Consider the following 26,284-nt stretch of genomic DNA (forward strand, 5'->3'; position numbering starts at 1 on the left):
TCAACAGAGAAGGTTACAGGTGGATGATGCGCTCATGAAGCACCCACATCTGCCATTAACACTGAAGAAGACCAGGAGGAGGAGGAGGAGCAGGAAGAGGACGAGGACGATGGGCAACCCATCGGCAGAGCAGCCGCACACCTGGCTGCTTGTGGTACCAGGGAGTCACTCATATTTGATAGATTCTGATAAGGAGATCTGCAAAGTGAAGATAGTGAAGTACTCAGACCACTTGGAATGACCACCACCACCAGCACCCCCCCCCCACTCCATTTGCAAAAAACAATCCTACAACCACATATACACCCATTGTAAATGAGCCCAATGGGTGTCATCAAATCTTGACATTCATGATGAGGCATGTGTAAGGGCGCTTTCACGAAAGGGACTCAAGAATGGACAAGACACGGCAATGGTGGTGCCAAGAATGACATTTATTGTGAATGTAACAAAAAACAAAGAGAAATGAAAAACATGCCATTTATTCAGACATCCTTGTGCATACCCTTGGTGATCACAATACCTTCGCCTTCCTCTTCCTACAGTTTATACGTGGTACATCCCTTGTGGCTTCAGCAGAAGAAGTGGCAGGTTGCTCAGGTCCCTGAGATGCTCTCGACCTACGCCCTCTGGGTTTTGGAGCCAATGAGAGCCCCACTAAAGGCTGCTTCACCTGCACCTGTGCAGGGGCAAACTCAGGAGAGGAGGCAGCATGTCGGGCACTGGTAAGTGGGGGGGGGGGCAACAGGTGAGACGTAGGAACGCTTTGAGTGGAGTCCCCACTTCCATGTCCTCTTTCGCCATCATGGGTCAGGGCCACATCACTCCTACCACTCTGCTGGACAACAGCTTGGAGGACATGTGTGATGCCTTGTAACACCAATGTTAAAGTATCTGTCTGCCTGTTTAAGGCGGCAGAATGTTGGTCACCCTGAGTCTGCACGGCTGTTGTCAGGGCCTGAATGGACTCTTTTGTGAGTTGTACTTTGTTGGCCAGGGGCTGCAGAAAGTAACCTGAGACGTCAGCTGCTGACACACACAGGCAAGAACAACTTGAGTTAAGAGAGAATTGACTCTTCTTCTCTTTGTACTAAGCCAGTAACCGTAACCGGTGACCTCCGGTCAACAACTTGAAGTTCAATGAAGGCAGCCATTGTCTCCGTCGCAGACATTCCCGCACTTACCTGTGCCACCAGTCCACTAATGCTGGAGGTGGACTCCTCTAACCTCTCCGCTATTGTGAAGAGTGTGCGTGGCACTTCTTCCAGTACATCACAAGGGTGCATCTGTACCTCGATCATTCCCCTTCTCAAGGATGGCCCCCGGGGTTCAGCATCTGCGTCCAGTTGAGCAGAGCTCGGAGAGGAGTGTGCCCACTGACGCGGACTCTCCACAGCTGCCCATGCCACCACTGTCCGCTCGTGCTCAATTGTGAGTGGTGAATCACCAGGTGAGAACCCAACTAACTCTCTAATAGGACCCACTGATGTATGAGTATCTGCACTGGTGCATGGCTTGCTATGGTGTGACGGTGTGCCCTCAGAGGCATGGACCTCCTCTGAGGAATCGCCCTTGTCCAGGTTGTCTGCAGCATCAGCACTCCTTGAAGGCCCTGGAAGAGAGCACACAGCAATATTAAGAATCATTGCAATGAGCATCCCAAGATGTGCAACAGGTCAATCACTGATATAACATCAATTCATGTTGTGCGCAAGAGATATTAAAGTTCACTCATCAGACACTTGCGGGGTGCTAGTCTCGGCATCTCCAACAGCCAGGCATTCCTGCATCCTGCTGAGCTCCAAGGCCTCCTCCTCCGCCTCTGTCAGGGCAACCATTTGTGGTGCCCCCCCACCCCCCAGTCTGATTCCTCTCCCTTACATTTTGCGCTCTCTTCTCCTACAAGTGGAGAAAGTGCAGACTTGTGAGTGAGTGAGGGTGACGGGGTTACCCGATGGATGCATTGCTCTTGGTCAGGCTGACAATGAAACAGATGCATCAGAGGGTGACTATCAGACAGATTCATCACATTGCATCAGGATTGGGGTGAGTGGGAGCAGTGGGTGCACAAATGGGGAGGTGAGGAATTGCTCAGAAAGTGAAGGTAACTTGACACTGAGCCTCAAGTGGGTGTGAGGAGTGATGTGATGGAGTAGGCTTCGTAGGGCAGAGTGTGAGGGGGGAATAATGTGCACCACAGAATGCAGGTGAATCAGTCACTGTACTCACTTTTCCTGACCTGTTTAAATCATTGAAATGCTTCCTGCACTGCATCCAAGTCCTTGAGACAGTGCTCCTGCTGGTCACCTCGAGCCAGGCCATCTTAGTGACAGAGGCAGGGCGCTTCCTCCTTTCTGCCGGGTACAATGTTTGCCTCCTGCTCCTCACACCGGCTAACAGCAACTCCAACGAAGAGTCACTGAACCGGGGTGCTGGCCTCATCCTCTGCTGCCTCATGTTTATGGATTTCTCCATTCTCTCTCAAAACCCATGGTTGTTATGTCTCTTTAAATAATCCAGGTCCCAGCACGTCATTTGGGTGCGCAGTACGCCCGCTGCGCAGCTTGGAGATGCGAAACCCGGAAGTCACATTAAGGGCCTTCAATTGAATTGCGATTGCTCGAGAAAACGCATTAAAAAATTTTCAGGGTTTCCTTCCCGCGTATTAACCCCTCACGCTGAGATCCAGCCAGTATGTTAAAATTTACCCCAATATCTCAGAAACCATCAAGAAATTTATCAGTTTGCATACAGGCACAAGTTGGGCATACTTATATCTAATTTTACATACATGCCTGCAGGACAGAAAATCGGAAATCACCTTCTCCTAGAATAAAGGTCGTTTTCAGAGACCATTTGTTTTTAGCTTTACATCACACTTAACTGGAAAACCAACAAAAATGGGTAGTCTTTAAAGATGTAAATGAAATGCTTGTACCAACATTGATCCTTCTGGCCAACTGTTTGTATTAAGGTTGTACTATGCCATATATATATTATTTAATTTTTAAGTCCTTACTAAAATAATCCTCAGTTAACTTTTTGGGATGTAATAGTTTGTATTTGTTTTTTTAATGTCATTAATCAATCACCAGGGCATGAAGAGGGCCAAAGTCTGCTAATGCATTGGTGTCTGTGGTCCTTGTGATGCCGCATAACTATTGTAAAGGAAAACAAACATAAGATACAAATTTAATATTTAAATTGAGGATTCCAATACATAAAACAAAGTTCAAAAACCTCATACTTCGGATTCCACCTAAATTTCTGGTATCCCTGCAAATGACTTCTTTAAGCATAAGTCCTGTCTCTTCCAAGTATCTACAGCCTATTGAAAGATCACACATCAACTACCAATAAGAGCAATAATACTTTGTCTGAGACCATCAGCTACCCAGAGTGCAAAGTGCAGACTGCAAGATTGGAGATACTTCATGCTGTGACTCACATGTGAACAAGCTCCCCTATCAGCCATTTTCTAATGCTAGGAGAGAGTGGTTGGCAGAGTCAGCTTCTCATAAGATTAAAAAGACTTAACACTAAGCTTATAAAGGGGGCAAAATTCAACTTCAGCAGGGGGGCAAAATGTGCAGTAGCGGATCGGCCGTCCATTATACATCCTGCCCAACTGTTCTTTCCTTTGAAGCTGAATTTCACCCCCGAAGTGTCCAACAGGTCTAACTGATCACTGGACCTGAGCATTTTTAACCCGGGCTTCACATTGGACTGGATTACATTCCATCCATTGGGAAGCTCAAGCAGTGTAATATGGCCACCTGAACAGAAACTCAGACTGCGTGGCTTCAGTGCACTCAAGAATCAGATGGGGAACTGATTCCCAAGCTATACTCACTTTTACATTGATGCATATCTTGAACTGCTTTGTATTGATGTAAAAGTAGCTTAGGCTACTATATGCTCTTTCACTAAACCCAGGTCAGTGAAACACCAGTGAATGTCGCCCTGCTGTACCTTGGTAACTAAATTGGATGGGAGGCTGATTTCTTTCAAGTTATGATTATCCTGCAAAGCACTTTTGAATGAAAAAAAATATTATTCAGCCTAAAACGAAACAAAGTATCCATTTCTTAATCATACCCTCATGCATTGTCTATTTTCCCATTGCAACTAAAAGTATATTACAATCTTGGTGTCATATACAATAAATTCTGAACAAAATGTTTTTACTTACTGTTCTTTTTGTACATAAGGATTTCAAATGAGTTTATCTCATAGTTTTCAAATGTCTGTTGTACTTTTTCAATTGTTTCTTTGTCTGTTAACTCCCCAAACATGAAACTGTGAACACAAATCAAAATTAAAATTACAATTACTGGTTTAAATGTTCATGTTATATTCCAAATAGTTGTCAAATGTAACAACATTTGACTCAATTTCATTTTCAACATTTTGATCTTGCAGCTTAATTTAAAACTCCTTGTTGGCTTTCTCCAATGCCAATGTTAAACACACCATGAAATGTAACACCAGAACAGGAAAGTCTGAGTTCAACAACTGTTCTGTGCTGAGTTTGCTGATCTCTCCTGGGAAGCTAAGGGAGCTGCAGCACTGGCTTCAGCACCTAATCCACAGAAAAAAATCTGCAAGACTCCCACTCCTAATGGCTATCTAATAACGGCTGCTGGAAAGTGCTCATGCGCATACATGTTGGGTGAGGACAGCATCAGGCTCAATTCTGATGCCCTCAGAGTTCAAGAACCTACTGACACTCTCTGTCCAGCCTCACATATAAAGAAGTTATTGGTGGGTTACTGATAACCAATTGAACTGACCTCAATATGAGTCACTACCTTCAGGAAAGAAAAACAAAAAAAAAAAATCTTGATCATTATCTGTCATTCTTGTATTTAGTAGAAATAGCTGTAAGAATTTTCAGGTTTACTAGTAGGTGGGTAAGTAAGTGTCTGGCAGTGAGTTTACAAAGCAGAAAAATCAATCACCATTGTTGATGATATCATAAATCATGACAGCAAAGCATGACTTTTTTTGAACATCAGCTTAACCTTGAAATTGAATTTCTTATCGAAATAGAAACTCCTGCCCCCAAAATTCCTGGATACAATCCCTTTAAAGGCAGAACCTCGCTGTCAGGAACTCTTTTACAAATCAACTATTAAAATTAGGATTAATTTTATATTTCCTTTGCGTTGTTCCTTCCATTGCTATTAATTTTTGTTTAATCAGTGCTGATGACTTTATCAGAGCACTAACTTTCCGCAGCTGATAGCATGAGTGAACTGAATTAACATTAACAGTGTTAGTACCAGTAACCTGCAATGCTTCAGCAATAATCATGTTTTCAGCTTCTTCTCAGCCTTTCACGCCAATGGACGAAACTTTCAACGTTGGACATAAATTTTAAAAATGTAAGATGGGCATCCACCATTGCTAGGCACTACAGAAAACGGTCAAATACACTTAAAGCACCACAGCAGGTACTTGTAAAAGGGTTTATGAAAATCTTGGCCCCAAATTTCCTCAGGAGCTCTGCCATGCTCCCGCCATGACTCTAGTGAGAGACCAGTAGAACCACCAGAAAGCAGCAAGGACCCTGTTATGCCGAGCCTATGCCACTCGCGGGATTTCATGGCCTGGCTTGTAGAGGGCGAAATCTCTGTCAGGCTCTTACAAGTAAATGTCGTTATGGGGGCTAAGCCAGCTCATTCAGGACCCACCATGGTACAGGATGAGGTTAGCCCAACGAGATGAGGCATACCAGATAGGAATAAGTACGACCCACAAGGGTGGGAGAAGACTTCCATGAAGGGCAGCAGCCTGGACTCCTGAAGAATGGGAAAAAAATTATTTGAATTTCTTCATTAGACCCCTTTTACAGAGGGCTGAAGGGAACATGACTGGGTAACACCGGCCCACCCCACCCTCCCAACCAATAGCAGGTATACGCCAGATTTTCCAGCTGAATGAGGCAGACAGGTGCCAGAGATGTGCCCTTAGCGGCGCAGGCACCTGCCTGCTCATGCAAATTAGGTGCCCTTGCATATTCCAACAGGGTCATCACTAGAGAGCACCAGCAGGCGTAACTGCTGGGATCAAAACCCGCAGATTTTCGGGAATCTTATTTCTGAACCATTTTTCAATACTTGTTTTTTTCACTACTGAATGTGGCTTTTCCACCTATTGTTACTTCTATAGTGGAGCCTCCTTTGTGGCCCCCCCAATTCTAAATAGGGCACAGAGAGTTTCCCGCTGGAAGTAGATGAGCATTGGAATAAAGACAAACCCGTCAGGCAGTATAGAAAGCACACAGCACTCATCTATCAGCACCCTATCACCAGAATATACAGACTACTTCCACTTGACAAAAGAAAAGTACTTGCAGACACTGTGCTGCAAAAGAAAGCCACCAATGAATTATGCCACATGCTTCAACTCAAACTACAGTCCATCTTCACCACAGACAAAGGTGGCTACAAAGGTTGCAATTGGTCTAAATATTTATGCTAAGGGGTCATTTTTGTTTGCCACTCTGGACATCACTAACATTCGCCAATCAGCTTTGCACAGATGTATAAAGCAAGTAATTGTTTGTTAGAGCAAGCCAGTTGATCATTTTTTCTGAAAGAAATATATCTCATTTGGATTTGAATGAATCAACACTATCTGCTTCCACCGTCTCTCTAGGGAACCCATTCCATAGATTTACCACTCACTCACTGAAATAATGTTTCCACAGATTAGTTTTGAGTTTAACCCCCTTCAAGCGCAGGCCGTGTCCTCTGGTTCTACTGTTCTGGACAAGGTGACACAGCTTGGTACACTATCACTTTGAACAGCTACAAGCCTTTAAATCCTGTAGCAAAATGCAACTTTCTGCCTCCTCCATGGCAACCCCCAATGAGTGGCATTCCTGGTGTCAGGTGTTCACCCACATTATGTAAATTTGGCTGAACCCGAAAACTGCAGCGGGGTCAGCCCACTTCTCATTCAAATTTTTCCCAAAATATAGGTTTGTATCTTTGCTGATGTTAATTCACCTCAGTAAAACTGTTGGCCGCAGCAGGATCGATATATCAGTTCTGCTACTGATGTCACAGCACTCACTATTTAAAACAATATATACATTTTTTAAACCACTAAAAGATACTAACAAAAATGATACCAAAGTTAAACATAATTTTTTGAAAATGATTTTCAGTGATGACTAAACTCACTCTTCTGCACGTAGAAATCAGTTACCTATAAATTTAATTAATTCATAATAATCATTAAATTATACTTGAATCATTTAAAACTTTTAATAGCTGTGTTTTTAACACAATTATCATGTTAATTAGGCTTGGATGTCCTTTATACAGTTTATCTGAACATATAACATGAATCACTCATTGTCATAATGCAAGAAGGTAAAATTCATTTAAAATTTACCTATATTACCACACAGAAAATTATTTTAATGATATCTTGTTAGGTGATAATTTTGAACTGGAAAAGTCACTGACAATTACTTAGGGGTATCATTAAAACCTGACAACTGGAGAACTTCCGTGCCTATATTCAAACAAATCATTGGTTACTCATGAATTGCACGTGACTACTGATACAAAATGTGTTCCAGTACATCAGATTATTCTGTACATTTGTAACCTTTACAAATGTACAGAGTAATATAATGCACTGGAATAAATTTTATTTTGAAAATAAAAACAAAATGCAGTCACATCTTTTAATACCTGCAAGTGCTGCTCTTTTGCATAACTTCTGCTCGATGATATCCAGACAGTTTGCAGAATCCATCATTGCTGTATACAATAGGCCAGTCCACTATCTGTGCATTTCCAAGTACAAAATTTGTGTCTATAGAAAAAGAAAATAGATTTTAAAACATATCTGATTTTGACAGGACATTAAGTTTCTCCAATACTTTGAAGACATGATACAACAGTCTACATATTTGGATGAGTCTGGAAGTCAAGTACTTGAATCAACAAGCCCACCGTTAACTGTCCAGTACAGTTCACTTTAATATAAGTTATTGTTTAATCAGTGACTAGAATGACTGGGTGTCATTAAAATCTGATAACTGAAGAACTTCCCTGCCTGGGCTATTGGATTATGCTTAGAATGCTAGGAGGTACTTTTGATTTCAATGAAAATGAAAATCTGGAGTGATGTTTAATGGGCAGCTGAATCGATAGCGCCTGTTTTACACTATCACTCAAAGTCAAAATTACCCCCCTATTCTTTTAGCTCCAGGTCCGGAGTTCCAATCTAGCCCATATGTTGAAATGAAAGTTCCAGCTCATACTTGGCTGGTAACCTTTACTGTAGAGTAAACTTCACACCTTTCAAATACAAATCTGGTTTGTTTCTTACAACATCTACAAGTGATGAATGTTACATTCAGAAAAAAATGTACAGAACCAAGGAAGATTAATTAATTAATTGCACTTTGGAAATAAATGGGACAAAAATATTTCTATTGTATACATTTTAACTTTGATGTTTAACTGCTACAGGGGAATTTTATCGCAGGAATGAAATTAGATTGATAATTACAGTTAAGGAAGTAATACTGAAAAAGTTGATAGAACTCAAACTGAAAAAGGTGCTAGGTGAGTACTGAGAGTTTGCATCCTGGAATGCTGAGGCAATCAGAGAGGAAAAAGCAGAAACTGACCATAATCTTTCAAACATTCTTAGATATGGAAGTTGTGCCAGAGGACTGGAGGGTTGCATCTGCTCAAGAAGGAAGATAGGAATAAATCCTGCTAACGGTAGTGGCCATAATACGGGATAAAATTAATACTTAATTAATACTTACTTAGAAAGGTTTGGGTTAAGTAAGGAAAGCCAGCATGTATTTGTTAAAGCAAGTGTGCCTGACAAATTTCATAGAAATTTTTGATGAAATAAGAGTACATTGAAAAAAAATTGCAGTAGATGTATATGTATTTTCAAAAGGTGCACCGGATTAAAGGGAATGTGGCAACATTAATTGTAAGTTAGCTAAATGACAGAAAAGAAAGTACTGGGTAGCCAATGACCAGGAAATTCCTCGGAGCTGTTCCCGCTCCACCAGTGTTATTTTGCCGTTGGTCTGGTGCATAAACGGAGTTTCCGTTGCACTTCTGACGAAGTAACACCAGCGGAGTGGGAGCAGCTCTGAGGAATTTCCTGGCCAATGTTTCTCAGACTGGAGGAATGTAAACAGTCGCATCCGACAGGGGTTTGTGTTAGGACCACTGTTATTCTCGATATATATATAAATAATCTGGACATGGTGGTGGCACGATCAAAATATACAGATGGCATAAAAAAAAGGAGCCTGGTAAAACGTAAAAAAAAGTAGAGGAGCAGAGAGACTTAAGGAATTCGGATACACAAATCTTTAAAAGTGGGAATATAAGTTGATAAAGATGTCAAAAAGCATATGGGATTCTATGCTTTGTAGATACAAAAGCAAAAAGATAATGGGCCAGAATTTACTGTAGATGGGGAACGAACGGTGCCTGCCGCACATTAGACTGGCCGTGCCCATTTAATTTCCTTGAGCTTTTGTGCTGGAAGTTGCTGTCAGAGATGGAAACAGCACGGCACCCTCTACAGGGCATCTGAGATCTGAGTGAACAGAGCAAACAACTGTGTATCTCCTTAATCAATCAGATTGAAGGATTCTTAAATGAACAGCGCAAAGTCTGAACCAGGAAGTGTAAGTTAGAATAGTGAATTCAATCAGGTACAGAAAGCAAAATAAAGGGGAAAAAAAATTGGATTAGGAGAGAGAGAAAAAAAGAGACAGAAAGAAAAAGTAAAAAAAAATTAATTTACTTTTTTTTTTAAATCTCCAACAACAATTGAAAGCTGAAGGAATGAGACTCCACATTTGTAAAAGTTAATTTTCAGTGCCAGAGAGGTTGTTTGGCAGTAATTAAGACCTAACATATCATTAAAAAGGATACCTAGACTGAGACAAGCCCTAAATTTCTGTGGCGAGTTTAGTTCGTATCTACCGTCCAAGTACAGGAACTTCACGCTGTCAAATGCGTTTGAATGGTGAATCAGACAGCGAAATGCTGTTTTCGGGAAGCTATCAGCGGAGCAGTGCATCTCGGACAGCAACTTCCAGATTTTCGCGTTTAACCATGCATCTGCCCTCGCCTGCAGTTGCTGTGTGATTCGCGCATAAATAATGGTGAGCGTCGTTAGCCTCAACATTATTTTGACAGTAAATCTGGCCCACTGTTAAACTTATACTAATGAATGGAAGGCAGTAGTTAGAATATTCTGTTCAGTTTTTGACACCCTGCTTTGGGAAGGATGTCAGGACCGTGGAGAGGTAAAGATATTTATTAAAATTATATCAGGGATTTATACTATTGTGTAATACGGGCTGCTCTTACAAAACTGGACCTTAGGTTTGTCAGGGAGATATAGAGGGATATTGGCGATGTATCTTTCCATGCTATACCCACTTCTGGGCTGATTATTTTTGTCTCTGATAAATATAATTCATTGAAGAAAAAAATTACAGATGTATTAAAACTATATATTATATGCAAAGATTAATGCAAGCAGATATGTATAAAATAATTTGCATTTATATAGTGCCTTATCACATCAGGGTGTCTCAAAGCACTTCATGTCCAATATTTTACTTTTGAAGTGTAGTCACTGTTGTGTAGGCAAACAATTTAAACACAGCAAGATGACTAGTTAATCTGTTTTTGATGACGTTTGTTGAGGAAGGAATGTTGGACAGGGCACCAGAGAACTCCCTACTTTTCCTCAAATAGTGCCATGGGATCTTTTATGTCCATCTGACCAGGGCTTCGGTTTAACATATCATCCACAGGATGCCGCCTCTGGTGATGCGGCGTTCACTCAGTACTACATTGAAGTGTCATCCTGGATTATGTGCTGAAGTTCTGGAGAGGGCTTGATGCCACAACCTTCTGATTCAAAGACAATAGGGCTGGCAATGAAACCAAACCCTATTTAAAAATGTCAAGAGATCTGGGAGGTTGCAGAAAATAAGCATTCTAAATGTGTTCTCAAATAATACTCCAATGAATGAATGTTTGTAAGATATCATTAAGAATGATCTACCATCATCCTTTTTATACAAGTTCATGCAGAAAGACAATTAATTCAAATGACTTTGCCTCAGTGATTAGTCATTTGTACTTATTTCCACAATCCATTTGCCCTCAAAACAATCAAAATTTCCACAAAACTGCAGTACAAGTCACCCCCAAAAAAATTTAAATCACTGATCTTGTTTCTTTTCAAAAAGAATTATGCTTAAGGTTTATCAATGCTCTTTGGGCTGGCAAGCTGAGAGAGTTGGCAGGAATCCACAGCGCACTGATAAATATTGCATCATGGTAACACTGAAAGAGTTCTGAATTAGTTTCTGAAGGGCCAATAATTGACAATCCTGATAATTAAAGACTGATCAAGTTCTTAACATGATACTTTTACAGGAAAAAAGTTACATTTCCATTAAAATGATTAGAATTCTCAGTGTATTGGCATATGAATTTTAGTCATTTTAAATGAGTACTGCAAAAACATACTTCTTGTGACTTCTTATCACCCTATAAATATATTTATATATCAACTTTTTAGTTATTTCATATTCATTTAATTTGTATAAGAATGTAAAAGTTTTCAGGAAAAGGTAATTGAACCCAACTAGCCTGACCATTTTAGAGTTCAATCCCACTTGCTCACCTTCTCACCAAAAAAGCAGTTTAACACATTGAATTTATTTATAGACTGCAGCTCATCACTTCTGTATTAATCCTAGTAATATCAAAAGGAATAGTTGCAAGCAGTTATTATCCAGTTGAGGAATTGTAATGATACAGATGGATGATTTAGAAGACATGACATGTTGCTAGTTCAAGCATTGGACTTCAGAAAGCTAGTGGCCCACCCTGGAGTTAAGGGATTTAAGTTTGATTCATCTCTCCCCAAACTCTGAGCGAATCTTTGGCTTAATGGTAGACAAGGGCAGTAGGCACATGGGAACAACACCACCTGTACGTTCCCCTCCAAGTCACACATCATCCCGACTTGGAAATATATCGCCGTTCCTTCATTATCACTGGGTCAAAATCCTGGAACTCCCTACCTAACAGCACTGTGGGAGAACCTTCACCACACGGACTGCAGCGGTTCATGAAGGCAGCTCACCATCATCTTCTCAAGGGCAATTAGGGATGGGCAATAAATGCTGGCCTTGCCAGCAACGCCCACATCCCATGAACGAATATAAAAAAAAATTCCCACCTGAGTCAGAAGGTGTAGGGTTTGAACCTTGCTCCAGAGTTGGCTCAGTGGTGGCACTTTTGCCTCTGAGTCAGATGGTTGTAACTTTAAGTTCCACTATAGGGACTTGAGCACATAATGTAGGCTGATACTCCAGTGCAGTACTGAAGGAGCACTGCACTTACGGAGGTGCCGTCTTCTGGATGAGTTATTAAACTGCCTTCTCAGGTGGATGTACAAGATCCCATGACACTATTCAAAAAAGAACAGGGGCATTCTCCCTGGTGTCCAAGCCAATATTTATCCCTCAACCAACATCACTAAAAACTGGTCATTATCTCATTGCTGCTTATGGGACCTTGCCGTGCACAAACTGGCTGCTGCGCTACCTACATTATGATAATGGCTGTATTTCGAAAGTACTTCATTGGTTGTAAAGCATCTTGGGACATCCTGAGGTCATGAATGTGCTATATAAATGGAAGTTCTTTATTTTCTTTCAGACAGTCCCAGTGAGTGGTGACTGAAGCAGGATACTTGCGCCTGGTGGGTGTGGGTGCCCCCTCCCCTCCCATATCGTATGGGTTGTAGAGGCCCATAAAACCCTCCCACTATTTAGGACTGACCATCCTATTGGCTAGTATAAAGATGGTTACAATCATGGAAGGAGCGTTCACTTCCTGCCCTGTCAGACTGCTAATCAGCCTGCGAATCCTTCCACTATTTCATGTTACTCTCCAAGGGAAGAGTGTGAAGATATAAAAACAACAATCTGAAAATCTGCTGAGTTGTTGATCTCAGCTATTTAAATGATGGGAAGTGTGGAGAGGGATGGTCACCACCAGGCTGCTGTTGCACTAGCAGCAGGGTTAACAGAGACCTGGGAGTTTGCAGAAGGCGTGTAACCCAACAAAACCTGTGAAAAAGGGCAAAAGCAGGGCTTTCATACCATCAAAAAATACTTCAGGATTATCTGCCTTTCTCCTATTTAAATGTTGACGTTTATAACAATTTTAAAAAATCTCTGCAAAGTCATAGTGGGAATAAACATTCAGAAAAAAGCTTCAAGAAATGTGCATGCAGAATAGTAAAAATGAAGATATGATAAATATTGCTAAATTATTGGTGAAGTTTGTTGAGATATGTTTAAGAGCTCATTCCCTACACAGCAATAAAGTTAAAATAGCTCCCTCTTTAGGATAACTCAATATTATGTAAACCAAATCAACACATCTTGCTTTTCTGTGAAGCTGTATAATGAATTATCTATAACCTGTTTCTGCATTATCATATATCAATGTTTCCTTGACACAATTGGCTCATACTTTGACAAAAGCTTCAAAGGATGCATCAATGTATATTGCCTTTATATAAATAACCTAAAAAGAATTTATAAATATTTTGAAAGAGGAAAACCACATCAAGAAGGTGCATAGCAAAACCTTAGTGTTGTGCCGGATTGCTTGTATCAAGAAAATGTGATCAGAACTGAACCTGACACACATTAGAACAATTTTAAAAGACTAACCTCAGACTATCAACACCAATAACCCAAAATATTCCTTGGAAAGTTAGGTGACAGCAATTTAATAGGTGGCTGTTGACTCTAAAATGATGACATATTCAGCAGTTTCTAACAGAATATTAAAATCAAAGCTATATTTAAGAATCTCTTCAGGTTACTTTAATAAATCCATTTATTACAAAACTATGTCTGGGTGCAGTAAGCAATTAACAGCACCTCTAGTGCCATAGAATATTGCATAGAATATAAATATAATTGCAGATGGATAGTGTAGTCATGGTAAAAATATTTGTTTTAAATTATGGTCTCTGGCTACTGGACTTGTAGTATTTTAATCTTCTGATACGCAACCCCTATATAGTTTATGATTAGCTGAATCATTAATAATCACTAAAATTTAAAGCCCATAAATGTTTTCTTTAATATGAATATATATATGTATAAAAAGTGTTAAGCACTGCCTGAAAGGATGATGAATTGAAGTGATGAGATGAAAAGCATTTCTCAGCAAATTCTTCCTGGGTCAGGCAATAAATACTCTCAAGCATAAAAACCATAAAAGAAGTTAACATGATTTATGGAAAATGTGTTACTTCAGCTACAACCCAAAAAAATACTCAGAGCATAATGGAAGGTTCTGCTTATTTCCTCTTTAACAGAATCACAGAAACATAACCAATAACACAGCCCCAATTTTGAGTGTGGGGTACTAGAGTGAATTAGAAACTCACCCGTTGCACCATAAAACAGGGCCGAGGTATTTTAACACCCAGGACTCATTATAATCTCACAGCCAAGTTTCCTACTCAACTGGCTGATACAACTGGAAACGCAATTTCCATCGGGTCAGCCAGAGGCCCACTTAAAGTGGGAATGCACCTCTTAAAATGAGGTTGCATTCCTTTCTACAAGGTATTGCTTTGAAGTGGTGTAGGAAAAAATTGCTTCAAGATGAGTCGCATGCAATGCCACCCCACCTCCAAGGTTCTCATACGTCTCCCTGGAGGTCCTGCTGGAAGAGGTCAGGACAAGGAAGGAAGTTCGCTTTCCAGAAAATGGGAAGAGGGTTCCAAAACACCAAGTGCACCAAGCATGGAGAGAGATTGCTGAGATTGTCAACTCCAGGAGCATCAGTCCCAGGAGCTGTATCCAGTGCTGGAAGCACTTCAATGACATCTCAGGAGTAGCAAGGGTGAGTATAGCTCTTCAATTTTCCATCTCTCTCAACAACCCATGATGACAGTCCTTTCCCCCACTCCCCCAAGACTCTCAACAATTCCCTTTGCTCCATCACATCCTTCTCCGCTTAGTACAAGGGTATGCTATAGCACCTCTCATTCTCTGTGCTTCGCCTTGGAGAGGCACAGATGTCCACCTTGCAGAGGCAGACGTCCACCTTGGAGATTGGTGGAACAAATAGACAGGTGTTTCAAAATGTCGCTCATCTTTTGCAGTCTGCTCTCCTGAAGATAAGTGGAAGTGATTTGCCCCAGCACCATGAGAGTGGCAGTGGAGCCATGGGAGCAGCACATGTTGCCCTCTCTCAGCATGTCAGCACATCTGCTCCCTCACCACCCCTTCAACCAATACCAACTGCGATACCAGAAAGCCAACTCGAGCTCCCAGAAGTCAAAGTGCACGAATATTTGAAGGGTCCCCACATGGCCAACAACAGCCTTCCACCAGCTCTACTGAAGCCACTGTGGAAGCACCTCATAGGAGCAGCAGAGTTAGTAAACCTTCTTTTAAGAAAAGCACTATGGGTTGACCACTGGGGTGACAAAATAATTCACTATAATATTGTGTTTGGAAATAGAGTCATCACCTTTATCACATTTGGTACTTTGGTCTATAGTTTTTTTCACTATTGCTTCTTAGTCTACATTGTCAGAATGTCATTGATATAGAGGTTGGATGAATAATTTCAGTTTTCTTTAATGCAGAAGGAAGGGATTGGTGAAGGGGGCAACAAGGACTGTTAATGCTGAGGGGCTTATCACTTTTCAGGTTACAAGATTGAGCAGGTCGCCCAAAAGCACTGCTCTATCAATTGCTCTCTGGCTTCTCTAGCTGCAATGCATTGTGGTGGCCTCCTGCTTGCAGTTCTCCATCACCAATGATGTTCCTGGTGGTCCCATGGCTTTGAATGTACCTTTGTTGTTCATGGGAGGGATGGCAGAGAGGTGTCATCAGCTAGTTATGGAGGGGAAATGCATTGTCCCCTGGCATCCATCCTCCAACGTCCCTGGATGGTGGAAAAGTTGGAGGGATGGATAAGTGTCACAGAATGAAGGTGTCATCACACATTAGTTGAACATTAATGGAATGGAAACCCTTCCAGTTCCCATAAGCTGCTGGCTCATCTTCTGGTGCCTTGACAGCTCTGAGTGCAGTCTATTATGCCCTGGACATGAGGGAAGCTGGCTACGGCTACAAATCCCATAGCTCTCTCATTCTGGCTATTGGTAACCATCATGAAGATAATGTACTTGTTTGCTCTGGCAAGATGGTTATTGATGACCTGCTTGATGCAGCTGTGCACTGCAGACTGAAAGCTGCGGGTGATTTTCCCTGCAGCAGCTTGGAAGGAGCCTGTGGCGAAAAAGTTAAGGGCGGTGGTGACTTTTAGAGCCATTGGAAAAGTATGGCCCCCTGGTTTAGCAGGCAGCAGATCCTGCTGCAACAGGCTGCATAGGTCAGGAACAGCCTGCCTGTTCTGCAGAGATAGCCAAGAAACTGACCATTGCCCTGTAGACCTTATGGGCTGAATGGAGATGTCTAACAGCAACTCCCCTCACCTGCTGTCTTCTAACAGGCACATCTGCTGTTTGTCCTGCTTCTTCAGCCTGCTGCTGCTCCTCTTCCTGCAACTGTTCATCCTTCCAAAGGAATGAAGCAAAAACAGCACCCATGATAAGCAGCAAGTGCTTAGGAGAGTAAGGAAGAAGGAATAAATTCAGAAAGAAGCTGCAAGCCCAGAACTACCTTGGAAATGCACTAATCCCAACAGCACACAGATCTTAATAAACCACATGCCTGCAGATGAGTGCCCCTTTAATCCAGCTTCCAGTCATGTCAGTCAGTTTGTGTAGCCAATCCCACTAGGTTTTATTAGCCGATTTGCCACTGAGCAGGACTTCTGGGCCACCCAGTTAAAATCACCTTTGGGACCTAATGATGTCATAGAAGTCTGATTTGAATTTATTAATGAGGCTCCAACGTTTCCATCAGGTGCTGGAATCAACTCCAGAGTTCTAAAATGGCAGCCGGCGAGTTTTGCTTTCCTTTGAGTATGCATTGGAGTCCTGGCCTTATGGTGGTTCCTGGGAATTGTAGTCCTTTACATCAGAGACAGACTCCTGTGCGTGAGCATTTTGTTTGTTTTAAATCAGGATCATTACAACCGGTGTCTGAACTTGTGAAGTCGGCTTGCCGAATGAAGATTAACAAGATTGTATTCTTCACCTGTAACAAAATGTTAATTCTGAAATGTGAAAGATGCATGCTGGAGGCAAGATCATAGATAGGTAAGATGAGAGACAGAGAGAGAGAGAGAGAGAGAGAGAGAAGATAGATAGATAAGAGGGAAGATAAGAGAGAGAGAAAGATAAGGAGAGGAGAGAAAAAAGATGAGCGAGGATACAGCAATAGATAATAGATGGAGATAGAGAGACAGATAGAAGGACAGAGAGAGGAGAGACAAAGAGGAAGGTAGATGGCTTTCTTGAACTGGATGTATGAGGCACAGAATGCCATGAACTAGCTCTGTTGGTAAATGCATCATTCACTACAGTACCAAGAAAATCCCAGACCTATCCTGATCTCAGCTTGGGAGTGGTGGCTAAAATTAGCCTCAGCACTCTGGGCTAGGGAAGACAACATTAAGCCAAGGTTTCTGTTTCCGATTGGTGTTGGAAGGTGTGTGTGGGTGCGTGCGCTTTAGAGAGATATTTTGAGGAAGAGCAGGGGAGTTCTCCCCGGTATCCTGTCCAATATTTATCCCTCAACCAACATCACTATAGCAGATTGTCTGGTCATCATCACACTGCTGTTTGTGGGAGTTTGCTGTGTGCAAATTCGCTGCCGCATTTCCTACATTACAACAGAGACTACACTTCAAAAGTACAGAATTGGATGTAAAGCGCTTGGGGTCATCCTGAGGTCGTGATAAGCGCTATAGAAATGCAAGTCTTTCTTTTTTCTTTGCCCGTTGCCCAAGACTAAACCCATCATCTGTGGTTGAGTGAGATTTCAGTGCCTGGTGAACTGCGGGAGTCCCGCTGGTAACTGTCAGGCTGAGGAGTCAGAGCCTCTCTATTGGAAGGTCGATTTGTGCAGACCCCTCCTTTGTGTTAAGTTGCAGCCGATGAAACAATCATGTCACTGACAAAGTCTCATGGGTGAAGATCACAATCACGTTCCAGATGGTGAGTTATGCTGGTTTTCTGGAAGAGGTGAGTTGTTGCAGTCACATTGGAATAACTTAGTAATTTTGAATTTTTTTTTGTGTTTGGTATGTAGTGTTTTATTTTTATTATATGGTAGAGTGGCTGAGGAACTGTCATGGCAGCTACGCATTGGAGATTTGTTTGCTGAAATGTTATACGGTAGAATTTTTTGCTTGAATGTGATTGGAGAGAAAATTGAAATTGAGGATAAAAATTTTGCTTAGTATGATTGATGAGCAATTGGAAAGGAGAAATACACAGCTTTGACCAATGAGGAAGAAGATATTAACCAATGAGGAAGAAAATTGACAGACAGACACAACATAAACAACAGACTTGGCATACATGACAGCTACAGGAACTATTATGATAAAGTTATTCTAATTTTAAAGCATTTGAAAAGGGAGTTCTCTTATTCAAGAAGTTAGTCGAAAGGCTTCCTTTACATCCTATAGAACGATATTGTCCAATAGCACGATATTGTCCAATAGCCATAAGTGTAGCCAGGGCGACACCATTCTAGCCACATGCACTAAATTTAGTAGAAAAAGCCTCAAACACAATACAAGTAAATATGTTTCACATGTATAATTACTAAACAAACATCTACCACCGTTCAGTGCAAAAATCTGTAGTCTTTCTCTTTCATCAAAGTTTGGAATTCTGGCATGAATTTATCAGACACACCCCTGCTCTCCATCCAGAATGTGGTGAAATGCTGCTCGCCCTTTGCCATGATTTGCCCTGTTGGAGCTGCTGTTATTGGGCTTGCTTTCTTCTGCTGGCCTGGAATGGTTATTTAGATTGGTTAAGCTGACCATGATCACAGCTCCCCTCTCCATACAATATTGCTGGTGTTTCCATGGTGCTGAAGTCTGGCAGTTTCACCTGTGTTACACATCATTTTAGCAGATAACCAATGAGCAGTAACCAAGGAAGAAAAGTACATACAATGATTAAAAAACACTTGCTCTGCTTTTTGTCTTACCATTTTACCAACAAATTAACAAAAATGTTAATGTAGGCATATATACGCTGTACAAATATGAGTATTGAGATCACATGTTCAACAATGGTGTCCATTACTCATTTTCTATTTACTAATCAGAAATGCAATTAGCCACATCTAAGTTCCAAATTAGCCACATGTGGCTAGTGGCTAATGTATTGGACAACACTGCTGCAGACATGTGAGAGACTATACAATCAAACATAGGACTCAATGAATGTTCAACTTTTTTGATAAATTGGCCTATTTATAAAAAACACAGAACAGCCATCTTCTATCCTGGCTCAGTAAACCTGAAACTAATCTCAGTTAAAATCAATAAAGAGAGACATGAGACTCATGAGCCACTGATATTGACACTGTGCCTTTCTTTGTGTTATGAAATGCTATTCCATAGCAGGTCTCTCAACTTTGTGAAACCGGCTGCAGATATTGGTAAATAGCCCTCATCAACGTACACAAGCAATGTGACAATTTATAACATATATTTAAATAACTTCCACACAACCAGAATTTAGAGCCATCCTTAAAGAGTTGACTAGTAAAACTGTTAAATTATATTGATTCCTTAAGAAAATATTGCTCGTTCTATCTTTGTTTAAACTGTGTTGTCTTTATAATGTTTAAAATATGACGGGAGGAATTGTGTTGTGTTGAAAGGTAAATAGGAGTTGGGAACAACGGGGGTAATTTTGACTTCGTGTGATAGTGTAAAATGGGTGATAATGAATCGGCAGCCCATTTTACATCTCTCCCGATTTTTATTTCCATTGACTTCATAGAAGTGTCCAGGCAATCTGTTGCGCCTCAGAGAGACTTTATAAACTTACTTTTCAATTCTTTAATGTTGGAGAAAGCAGAGGCTCTCAGCCGCTCTCACTGAACATTACAAATCAGTCACTAGGGCAGCAGAGCTCTGTAAATATATCCAAGTACATATACCCAGAGCTCTTGTGTGGCCGACACAAGTTCAACTTGCAGCAAATCAATCATCAATAAAAACTCCAGTCTGCCTATTACACATCATACTCCACAGATACTGAATTAAACCATACTGTGACATGAATTATTGGTCTTTAACAATCATGACAGAATTGCTAGAACTCACCATCTCTGAAGAAACAGTCTCTGTGCAACCAGTTTTTATCGTAGTTTAACAGAAAATTGCTACCATAATCTTCATAGGGTGCATGATATGGTTTAATCCCTGTTTATTGTTCTATTTCTGCCACTGCTCCTGTCTCTTTCAATACTGCTGAACGATTGTAAGTCACAAACTTATTTCTATCTACTCTTAAACAAATTACTTTTTTTCTACCAAAATGAGACAATCATAACTTATAAAGACCATTACCAAACAGTAAGTCAATATGCAATTACCTGAAACGATATTAACATGAGTTTTGTAGATTTATTGCTGTAAAAAGCCAATAGCCTTGACTGAGTTTCATCAAGGAAAAACCTTTAGAGAATTCAATATTATTTTTAAGTGTAGATACGTTATTCGAACTGACATCTGTTTATCAATCACTTTTTTTCTATGAAAAAAATCATTGACTAGGTAATAAAATACTAGTTTTAGGTTTTGATAAACAATGTGTGCACAACCCCAAAAACGCATGATTCAGTAAAACATAATTTAGGTCAGCATGTTAGCAGTCTTGGTTATAATGGACATTCCATTATGCTATGTACTGCAATAGGTGACTGACAGCTGATTAGAGCATGAGGTTCAGCCAAGTACTTTAATCAGCTCAAATCCTCCAGTCTAACATAAAAGGTTTTGGAGTTCACATTACAACTATTAGTAAGCAGGACAAAAGCAAGCAGAAGCCCATAGGGTCTGCTTAAGAACTTGCATCATATTGCTTTTGATCTGATAGGAATGTGGCCATTTATCATTTATTAATACTCATTCCTTTGGCCAATCAGATCACTTGTATATAATATGTGTACTAATTCCTGGTACAGGTTTATGGAGTGAAAAAGTAATCCTAATTTTTTTAAAACTTACCAACAAAATCAGAACAGAAAAGTAGCATCCAAAACAATAAACGCATCATTAACTACCAATAGTGGGGTGAAATTATTTACTTAAAATAATATGAAAGTGTTGAACTCAGAATTATCTACTTAAAGTTAGAGAATGACCAAGCAAGTTCTATGCCGGAATGGGTACATCAAGATAAAAAAACGTTCAGTTCTCCATTTCCTTTTTCAGGATAAAACCTGCTATAAATCATTCATTAAACTCTGCTTAAATAACATCAAATAATTTGCAAAACACATAAAACATCTGCTCATAGAACTCCTGACATCATGCTTCAATAGGCATATTCTTAGCCACATCCAAAACAACAAACTAAACATCATTGACTGCCAATGCACAAAAAAAGGGACAAAAATGTTATTCATATTTCCTTTGCAAACTCTTCCAGGTATCTCTTAGTTGCAGTAAATCTGTATCTGATCCTTCAATGGACTCCTGAGTCCTATTGATCTTAGATCTCCTCTGCATCACTGAACCTCAGTAGGGACTAACAATGAGCCAAAGAAAACAAACGAGTATCATCAAAAGGGTTTCCCAATCATCTACAAATATGAAATGACAAAGTGTATTTACTGTAAGTTGTTCTGGTTTTACATGGGTCAAAGAATAATCTATATACTTTAAGACTACATAATGTGCAGAATTTCCTATGTGAAATGAAGTTAGTAAAACATATCCCCAAATTGTACAGAAAGTTAGTACCCTGAATAGAGATCATTTGTTTAAATAATTCATCTTTTAAAAAATTACATTATTGGTATGTGGCTATGAAGTTTCATAAAGTATTAGCATTAATAAAATACAAAAGGATTATACATAACTGCATATCCAAATGAAACGAGTATTATGATCCCATGGAACATCCCACCCTAAATATATTACTACTATTTTCTTTTGCAAACAGGACGAAGTTGGAACTAGATTGTGTAGATATTTCTAGAATTACCTGACCTGTGCATTGGTCTTTATCTTTCAAACTATCAGATAATTCCTTTCCAGCCACCGATAGGAAAGAAAACCGCTGGAACGAAAATAAACGCACAAAAACAAAATCACCACCACCTAACAACAATGCTTCCCTTTGATCATGCAGTGTCGCTGTCTACTGTACGTATTTCTATAGTATTCGCTATTATACAGCATTTACTCTATTAACAACGTACTAACACTATACCAACATTACAAAGATCTATTCAAATACGTCCATGTCTCATTGTAACTCCGCTCGATTTCCTCAATTATCAAATATGCTGACTCTGATGAAATGCAGGTGATATAAATGGGAAGATTCGTGTTTTTCTCCTTTGGCAATGTGCCTTTTATTTGGAGCGGAATAAATATGGGCAGTCTAACAAAAAAAAACCTTTTGCTATTCGAATCACAACGACTCTGAGCACGGAATTTTCCAAAAACAAACATTTTTTCCTATTTCATTATTTTCGGAAGCTGGTTAAATCGGAGCCAGGTATTTAGTCATATCCAGAAAAAGAGGAAATTCTTCAAAATCTTTTAAAATATTTGATTGTTTCGGACATTCAATGTTCATAATTACAACATTCCTCCTTCCCCCATCCCGGGGAGAGTTTACATCTTTTGACTGCAAAAAAACTTGCAGCGTTCGCAGGCTCGCTGGCTGCTGCATTGAATGTTCACCGATCTTAAACACTGCAGGACGCCCAATTTCAATTGGTGTGTTTTAAAAGCATTTATGCTACACCGTTGTCATGATTCAGATGACTCCGAGGGTGGGAGTCCACACAAAGTGGAGGGGGATGGGGGGGGGGAAACACGACAATTCAGGTCAAGGCATGCATTCCAATTGCTGCACTTGAACTGTCTGCCAACCTCCCGCATAACGTGGGCAGCAGCCCATACTACTGCCGATGCTGCATTCACACAGTAACAAAAACAATTACCAAAAACCTTTTATTTTCCTACAACTAGTATCAACAGTAATGAGAGTCGGCTGGGTACTTGCAAATCAGTTCAAAGGTCGAAGAACCCGTAGATAACCCAGAGCAATATTGCCGTTTTTAAAAGAAAAACAAAATTGCACTTTTTAGCTCCCCCCCCCAAAAAAAAATAACTTTTAATAAAGCACAGATAGGGAGCCTCCTCCCGCTTACCATTAGAGCGCCTGACAATATTTTCCAAAAAAGTGTTTTGAGGGGCAACAAGTCCTTTCCTTCCCCCCGCCATCCTCTCTCCTCAGTGGGCTTGATGGCAATGCTGCAGTGGCAGAGCTGGTGCGATGAGGAGAGCGGGACGCAAGCTGCAGCTCTCGATCTTCCCTGCTCATGGTAACGGCGCAGACTGTACGTGGAACAAGGAGCTCGGCGGAGCCTTTCCCTCTCTCCCCCGCCTCCTCGTGCCGCTGCTATTTACCGCCCGCCTCTCACACGCCGCGAGGACGCGCACTGATAGCGAGCACCTAGGCTGGAGCCGGGAGCGCGCTTGAGCGCGTGCGCGGTCACTACCCCCCGCCCCGCAACCACCTAATAAATGCAACACGAAATTGATCCATCGGAACTCGTGTTTCGCTTCACCCTTAGCCCCATCTGCTTCTCTTCATTTAGAGCCCCTGTGTGCATCTACCTGAGAACGAGTCAAGGCATCATCAGCATTTTATACCAATTTGTTGAGTCTCACTTGTTCAAAATGTAACCACCTTTGATTGTAAATCTATTTTTGAACATAGGTACATGGGTTTCTAAAATGGGTTTGGGATTGTCTCGCTCGCTGTGATTGTAAATCTAGCTCTTACATCTCTTCAATGCCTGCAGCTTTCTCTCTCAGCAATACGTGCAAATACAAGAGGGAAAGCAGCCCAGGTTAGTACCCATCCTCAGCGGTGCTTCTTGGCAGTGCCATGGAGAATGGTAACCTGGTCCATCACATTATCAAATGTTCCAGAGTGTACCGTGAGAATGTTACTCATGGACAGCAAATGGTCAGGGCTAATAATGTAGATTCCAAAGTTATATTGATATTCTAGAGTTTGCTCAGTTAGCTCTTGGGGTCAGGGAGAAAACTATAAGTTTGGTACAATCCGTCATTGGACAAATTATATGCAGTCCATTGGAAAGAAGAGGTTTGATGGGCAAAATCCACTTTCCTTATTTCATACTTTTGTATTTTCTTATATTTAGTGTGGACAACACTTCATGAGACAATGTCATCAGTCTGTGTTGAGCTACAGGGTGACCAACCTTTGGGTATCTGGGATGCATGCCGTTGGCACACGTTTATTAAAATCTAGATCTACAGATACTACTCTTAATACGGTAATGAACGGCCAGCTTCAGAGCAGCATACAGGCACTAAATTCTGGCTGATGACATAGATTAACCAATGGATGACTAACCAACTCAAGCAGAATCAATGCCTTCTTTGAGAAGCGAGCATCGTCCAAATGCATATCCCAGCACCAACTCCAATACCTCCAGCAGCATAATGTTAGCCTGTTTTTTGAGTCAATATGTACAGTAACTCTGGAAAGATGACAGAAATGTGCATAAGGAACATACATTAATAAACAATGAGTGTGGTCCACTCCTCTTAGAATAATTCTTATGGTAATTCTTGCCTTTCCAATTTGTTATCAGATTGTTTATTTTATTGTAAATTTTTTTACGGAATTTATTTTTAAAGGAACAAACTATCATAAGCAGATTATAAATGATGGAATACTTACTACGAATCTGCCACTAACAATTTGCCAGATTCTTGAACATATTGGGCCAGGATTTACTATCAAAATAACATTGAAGCTAACAGCGCTCACCGTTATTTATGCACAAATCGGACAGCAACTTCAGGCAAGGGCAGGTTAAACATGAAAATCCAGAATTTGTTGTCCGAGATGTGCCGTTCTGCCATCAGCTTTGCGAACATGGCATCTCACTGTCTGACTCACCATTCAAATACATTGAACGGCATGAAGTTCCTGTATTTGCATGGTAGATATGAACTAAACTCGCCATAGAAAGTTAGGGCTTGTCCTTTTCAGTCTAAGTATCCTTTTTAACAGTGTGATAAGTCATAATTACTGCAAAACAATCTCTCTGGCACTGAAAATTAACTTTTACAAGTGTGGAATCTCATTCCTTCAGCTTTTAATTGTTGTTGAAGATTTTTTTTAAAAGTTAATACTTTTTTTACTTTTTCTTTCTGTCTCTTATGTCTCTCTTAATCCAGTTTTTTTTTCCATCTCTTTACTTCGCTTCTGTACCTGTACCATTGAATTCACTATTCTAACTTACACTCCCTGATTCAGACTCTGCGCTGTTCATTAACAATTTTTTTTATTCGTTCATGGGATGTGGGTGTTGTTGACAAGGCCAGCATTTATTGCTCATCCCTAATTGCCCTTGAGAAGGTGGTGGTGAGCCGTCTTCTTGAACCGCTGCAATCCGTGTGGTGAAGGTTCTCCCACAGTGCTGTTAGGTAGGGAGTTCCAGGATTTTGACCCAGCGACGATGAAGGAACTGTGATATATTTCCAAGTCGGGATGGTGTGTGACTTGGAGGGGAACGTGCTGGTGATGTTGTTGCCATGTGCCTGCTGCCCTTGTCCTTCTAGGTAGTAGAGGTCGCGGGTTTGGGAGGTGCTGTCGAAGAAGCCATGGTGAGTTGCTGCAGTGTATCCTGTGGATGGTACACACTGCAGCCACAGCGTGCCGGTGGTGAAGGGAGTGAATGTTTAGGGAGGTGGATAGGGTGCCAATCAAGCGGGCTGCTTTGTCCTGGAAGGTGTGGAGCTTCTTGAGTGTTGTTGGAGCTGCACCCATCCAGGCAAGTGGAGAGTATTCCATCACACTCCTGACTTGTGCCTTGTAGATGGTGGAAAGCCTTTGGGGAGTCAGGAGGTAAGTCACTCGCCGCAGAATACCCAACCTCTGACCTGCTCTTGTAACCACAGTAATTATGTGGCTGGTCCAGTTAAGTTTCTGGTCAACGGTGACCCAAGGATGTTGATTGTGGGGGATTCAGTGATGG

General features: G+C 40.9%; 1 protein-coding gene across 1 annotated transcript in view; it reads right to left on the minus strand.

Moving 5' to 3' along the window:
* kcnh1a (potassium voltage-gated channel, subfamily H (eag-related), member 1a) overlaps positions 1 to 23,486 on the minus strand; it is a 254,487-nt gene extending 231,001 nt beyond the window's left edge. Inside the window, exons 1-3 of the mRNA XM_067988318.1 lie at positions 23,414 to 23,486; positions 7,713 to 7,836; positions 4,193 to 4,299 (exon numbers count right to left, since the gene is read on the minus strand). Coding sequence (XP_067844419.1) covers positions 4,193 to 4,299; positions 7,713 to 7,836; positions 23,414 to 23,486 — 304 coding nt within the window. The remainder of the gene's footprint in view (positions 1 to 4,192; positions 4,300 to 7,712; positions 7,837 to 23,413) is intronic.
* Between the last annotated feature and the right edge of the window lie 2,798 nt (positions 23,487 to 26,284).

Source organism: Heptranchias perlo, chromosome 8 (assembly GCF_035084215.1).
Source record: "Heptranchias perlo isolate sHepPer1 chromosome 8, sHepPer1.hap1, whole genome shotgun sequence".
Classification (NCBI taxonomy): Eukaryota; Metazoa; Chordata; class Chondrichthyes; order Hexanchiformes; family Hexanchidae; genus Heptranchias; species Heptranchias perlo.